Genomic DNA, 6,000 nt, shown 5'->3' with positions numbered 1-6,000 from the left:
AGAAGAAGACCCCTGGGTCAGAACCGTCACAGAACAAACAGCAGATCAGTATTTACTGTTTAACCACCCACTGGAGAATAAGCTGAAGGTTGTCAGAACTGGGTCTTTGTCAGAACCACCAACACCGTTTCTGCTGCAGGATCAGAACCACAACCACAACATCTCTGTGCACTTCAATGCAGACAGAAAGGAAGAACCAGGACTCCACTGTGATGAACACTGGGCCACACTCTGACTCAGAGGAAACATCTTCAGTAAACTCAAAGCCAGTCCAGCTGCATAAACGTGACCTGAAGTGTGTTAGTGATTTGTCTGATTGTGCTCTGGCCGGAGCTGTCGGACCTGGAAGGCTGGATGAGCTGGATCCTGACTTGATGGAGGAAGAAGAAAGGGAAGACCAGTCGTAGGCCGCCTCCGACCTCCTCATCGCCTCCTGGAAGTTGATGTAGAGCTGCTTCCCGTACTGAGGGACAGAAGGACCAGAGGTTATCAGGTGACAGAAAGAGGATGTTTCTACCTACAGCAGCAGCAGACAGGAGGATCTGGAAGGTAAACATCATACCTAAAGCATCTGCTGACATGCTCGCTATGCTTCAATATTTACCTTTTCAACACAACTGGAGCTGCTGCATCTTCTGTTCTCTGTCAAACACCAGACTACTGACAAAAATCTATTTACTAGCTCACAACACAGGAGTTGTTCTACTGCTGCCTGATCAGTTAGTTTGGATTTGGGTTAGCAAATGATCTGCTTCAGTCCTGTTTCAGAGGCTGCTGGAGGTGACGTAGAGGTAGACGGATGATTGTGTGTATTTTATAAACGGATTCCCTGTAAAATACATTCATTTACAGCTGGTTCGTCTTCACTGTGTCCCACCGGCAGCACCGTCTGAATGATGAGGGGAAATGTTCAGCACTTCTCTACCTGCTCATTATATCTGACACGGCGACTTCTTAAAAAATGTTCTATTGTTCTTTAAAGAATTGCTCTTTTCATATTGTCTTGTTAAAAACGGTCACTTTGCATTTCATCGCACAAATAAAAACTGTCGAACCTTTGATGTAAAACACAAAGTTGTTGTAGATTTTCAACCTACTCTCCGCTGTGTCCTATCATTCAGTCTCCCTAATAACTAATAATCAGCATCACACCATCGCTCAGCCTCTGACGTAAAGTGCTCCAAATATAAAGTACACTTAGAGGGATATCGATTTCTTACGGAGGCTAAAGTACATTTAATGCAGCTCCTCCCGTCTGCATCCCAAAGACACTGAACGTTAAACACCGTTGGGCTGAAACAGCACGTTGGACGTTTTTGACAGTTTAAATAAAGGTTGTTCAAACAAGACGTCTGTCCTCAGGGTTATTTAGTGCAGCTCTAAAACCTGGAACTGTCGCCTTTAAAGCTTCATTTAATCATGAACATGTTGCACTGAGGTACTTTAGTAAAGAACTCAGCTTGATGTTTAACACTTCATGTCACATGTTGATTTGAACGACGGCCAGTCAGACACCTGAATGTTTTCTATAATTCACTGTTAGTTTTGCCGTTTGTTTTCACTGAACTGTGACTTTTCTCTCTGAGCGCGCGCTAGTTAGCACGTGAAGCTAACCGCCGAGGACGCCGTTACCTTGGCGATGCGGATGCTGTTGATCCACTGCTGCAGGGTTCTGACGTCGTCGCAGCACAGGTACTTGATGTACTGCGACTTCTTCTGGATCTGAGGGTGCTGCACACACACACACACACACACACACACACACACACACACACACACAGTGAGAACACCGCAGCGTGTTCAGAACCAGAAGTGTGTGTTCTGTTTCTGACCACTAGATGTCAGCAGGAGGTCGTCATCTCCGTCAGTACCTTCAGCACCATGCAGTAGTCGGTCGGAGCCTTGTACTTGCTCTTGTAGTCCTGGCCAAGGTAGACGTTAACGTGATCCAGCTGGAGGAAACACACCAGGTCTCTGGACGCCTGCACACACACACACACACACCGGATCAGTTATCTCTGTCGGGCTTTACATCAAAAACACACTCTGCTCTCGGCCGCTCACCTTGGCTTTGCCCTTCGGGACGTAGTAGATGCCAGAAGCCCTCAGCAGGAAGTAGCGCTTCTTCCACGACTTCTTCCCGTCCTCTTTGAGCCACAGCACTCCCTCCATCTCGGGGACGGACACCGAGCTGCCCCCGAAGCACTCCTGAGACACGAGCAGAGCCTGAATCAGCCCGGAGGTAAAACCCGACAGACTCTCTGAAGTCTGAGTCGCTCCATCGTCTCTTTGGTCAGATGGAGGCGACAGGAGAAGTGTGTGTGCACAGATGTCAACGCCGGCTGCCAGGACTTTGAACATTCTGTGTAAAGATGCATCTGAGGCGGCAGGTTTGACATTTAATGACGGAGTTCGACCATCTAGACTTAAAGCGATGGACAGGATTTAGATTTCTAAAACTGTATTCAGTTGGGACTGGTCATCATATGAGCTGCAGACAAATGTCATTAGTGAATGTGCATGAGGCTGATGGTTGCTAAGCGCTGGAACAGTGAACAGGAGGAGCTCATCAGGAGGAGTTAGTGGAGAACCAGAGCTTTGTTTGTCAGAGATTTGTGGTTAAATTCACTAGAATTTGGTCTTGATTTGCTCTGACTTGGAGGTAAAACAGCTGAAATATGCGGTTACTGTAGTGTGTTTAGAAATCAAGACGCCTCTTTCCTGTTGTAGCTTCTATTTACAGAAATCTGCAGCGTCACAGCTCTAAGTCAACATTTCTAAAATTACGTTTTGAGGCAGAACTTCAGAGGTTCTACAAAACCATTCTGATCGGTTTAAACTTCATGTCAGAATCTACAACAGACAATTTAGATCTGTTGAACTGAGTTAAAGAGATCGTAAAGTGTGACCAGCCACAGTTCAGTTGTAAATATGTGAAACTGGACCTGACGTGAAGTCACTGGTCCTGAAGAAAGACGCTGTGGATCTGAAATGTCCTTTATAACTGGGAGGAGCTGAGTCATGGATCTGAGGTTCTCCGTAACAGTAAACAGAACAAACTCACCTCTAACAGCGCCTCTTTGTTCCGCTCAGCCATCTCACACGTCTCCTTCCGCCCCAGCAAATAGTTCTGCAGCAGACAGGAAGCCGATTGGTCAGTACCGTGAGAGCTCACCTGTGCAGAGAGCAGGCGGCTGGGTCGCGTCTCACCTGTGGGTTCTTGAACAGAGCGTACTTCTCGATGCGCTCGGTGAACATGAGGCGGTTCTGGCTGTCTCTGGTCCAGTTCAGCAAGTTCTCCACCAGGTTCTCGTGGTCCTCGAAGATCCGCTCTGCACACGATCCAACAGAAAACCACGTCAATGAGAAACTACGGAACAGTGTTCATCTGTCAGTGTTTCCTCTCCAACCTGCTTGTTGTTGATCTTATTGATTGTTGATCTTTGGTCTCTACATTTCTAACTTCAATAGATGGAGTCAGTGTCCTTCAAACAAAACTTCTCCAAGTTTTAGTTAAAGCCCTGCTGCTAATTTTGCTAAATAATTTACTGAGACTACAGCTAAAAGGTTTCAGTTTCTCTGTAAACACTTCAGGCACCCACTAGTGGTTCATCAGAGACCAGAACCGCCTCGTCATCCTGCAGCTTCATCACATCTGAAGCTGAGCACATGTTTCTGACTCTCACTGCAGAGTTTCCCATTTCTGTGATTTGCTCTTTTAGACGATGTTCCTGCAGGAACCTCATAACCTCGTTCCCGTCAGCGGAGCAGCGTGGCTCGTGGCGTCCGCTGCCCTCGTTTCCTCTGATTCGCTGTGAACTCGGGCTTCTTTCCTCTGAGGACTGAAACGGACACAAACCTCGTCTGCTCGCTCTGTGGACGTTGAATCCAGGTTAACTAAACGGCTGCTGAACGCTGTTTTATTCAGCATCTCTTGACTTGTAAAATCACTTCTATCACACTGAAGCAGGAGCTTCATGAACAATGAGCCTCCATCACATTGAACGCTGATTAAATCCATCAGCTGCAGGTGAACCTCTGCAGAGTTTTAAATCTGGTTTCTGTGGCAACGTCGCTGCAGCATCGAGTGAAGGAAGAAGCTCCAGCAGATGGGAGTCCAGAGGAAGAAGCTTCCACATAGAAAAGGAGCTCCACAGAAAGGATGATGTTACTACAGTGAAAAAGAGAGCGACCGACTATCTCTGTTGAGAGCGATGAGAGAGATTCTGGTTGGAATGTGTAAAACATTTGGAGGGATCACTGTAGTTATTTACTGAACCTGTTTTGAGCTTCAAAACATGGATCCCAGAGACCGCTGAGCTCCATCCACCCTGGAGGTGGTCGAACCGTTGTGGGGAGAGTAAGTGTAAATATCACAGAAACCATTTAGTTTCTCATCCAAGCACCAACGCCGGCCCATGAGTCCGTTTTAACAAAAGAAGGTAAGCAGCATGAAAACTAAACGGCAAAGAAAAAAGCCGCACAAAGATTCAAAATGGCGGCCATTTTTCAAGATGGTGGACGTGGGCGCCACATTTTGGGATTGGTTTGAATCTCTTTTAACTTGTTGGTCTGATTTTTATTCAATTCAATTCAATTCAATTCAATTTTATTTTATATTTACATTAATTTTTATGGGATTAATGTTGTTTTGCTTGAAGATAAAAGTAGATAAAGAAAGATCAAAGAGGCAGGTAGCACTAATAAAAATGGAAAAGAAATGGGAAAAATCTAAAAGAGAAATAAAAGCAAACATCACTGGAAAGCGAGTCTAAAAAAGTGGGTTTTAAGAAGTGTTTTAAAAGAAGATACTGAAGATAATATGACCACATACAGGTCACACCACCAGACTGGTTCACATTAATGCTTTTTTTTCTCTTTAAAGTCCACAACACCCTGATCAGATGTAAGTTATCGTGTTAGAACAGGATAATGTGGATTCTACAAGCTAAACTCTTCACGTTTTGACACTAAATCAAAGCACATCTCTCCACAAACTCATTCTGTCGTTGGAAATGTCTGGAAAAATGGCCGCCGCTTATGGAAAAATCACATAATAGACACAATTTTTCTGCTTGTGTGACAAAGTGAAATGTGCTGCAGGTTACAGAGTGACATGATGCTGCTGGTCAGGCTGGACTGGGAGGATGGGGGTAGTGGGAGTAGTGGGAGCAGTGGGGGGAGGAGGAGGCTGTAATAAACCAGCATTTACTCCCTACATTAACACATCCCTCAGTTTAAAGCTTGGACCTGCAGCATGGAGGCCTTCAGCTGTAGGAACACGTGAAGCTTGTCGGTATAATCGAGGTTCAGGAGACGGAGCTTCCTGCTGCTCCTCTTTTATAACTCTGCCGCTGCTCTCAGAAGCCCTGAAGATGTAGGTTAGATCACACACATGGCTGCACCGGCGCCACACACACTCAGCGCGTTTGTCAAAGAGCGTTAAGTGGAGTCGAAGCCCGTAGTACAGTGTGTGCTGGCAGACACACAACAACCCACGGGGAGTCGGATCTGTGTGGCTGAAGATCCGCAGCTCGCTTTAAACCGGCACACAGCTTCTACTACACCTGACTCTGCTGCTGGATCAGGACCAAAGTCTTTACTCATCACAGCAACGTCGAAGCCTTTCCGCCTCCACAGAGCTCCTCCTTCCATCCTTCTTACATCTGTGTTCCTAGTGTCCTCGTGTTCTTCTGTCTTTCTTATTCATATTGTATTTGTAGTGTGTACACGTCTCCTCTTTAATCTATAGTCGTGTTTTCTTGCTTTTCTTTCTGTCACTTTGCTGCTGTGACGTTGCAGATTTCCCCTTTTGGGACTAATAAAGGATGTTCTGTTCTATTCTATTCTACTCTATTCTATTCTATTCTATTGAAGGATTCAAGGATTCATACCAGCTCACATTCACATGTTCGTGGTACAAAATTAGTACTCAGGTCCAGGTTTTTTTTAAAAAAGAAAAGTCTAATAAATAGTAAGTACAATAGAACAAGAGTAAAA

General features: G+C 45.5%; 1 protein-coding gene across 5 annotated transcripts in view; it reads right to left on the bottom strand.

The window, feature by feature from the left end:
- Nucleotides 1-6,000, bottom strand: part of raph1a (Ras association (RalGDS/AF-6) and pleckstrin homology domains 1a) — an 83,069-nt gene that overhangs the window by 8,316 nt on the left and 68,753 nt on the right. For all 5 annotated transcript variants that reach the window (XM_008302477.1, XM_008302481.1, XM_008302479.1 and 2 more), the window contains 6 exons: nucleotides 3,211-3,332; nucleotides 3,065-3,130; nucleotides 2,065-2,208; nucleotides 1,872-1,982; nucleotides 1,633-1,731; nucleotides 343-463 (listed from right to left, as the gene is read on the bottom strand). In XM_008302477.1, the coding sequence (XP_008300699.1) occupies nucleotides 343-463; nucleotides 1,633-1,731; nucleotides 1,872-1,982; nucleotides 2,065-2,208; nucleotides 3,065-3,130; nucleotides 3,211-3,332 (663 nt within the window). The remainder of the gene's footprint in view (nucleotides 1-342; nucleotides 464-1,632; nucleotides 1,732-1,871; nucleotides 1,983-2,064; nucleotides 2,209-3,064; nucleotides 3,131-3,210; nucleotides 3,333-6,000) is intronic.

Source organism: Stegastes partitus, unplaced genomic scaffold, assembly GCF_000690725.1.
Source record: "Stegastes partitus isolate 25-593 unplaced genomic scaffold, Stegastes_partitus-1.0.2 Scaffold1821, whole genome shotgun sequence".
NCBI classification, from domain to species: Eukaryota; Metazoa; Chordata; class Actinopteri; family Pomacentridae; genus Stegastes; species Stegastes partitus.
Note: the sequence above shows the minus strand (reverse complement) of the source record. Positions and strands in the feature narration are given on the sequence as shown.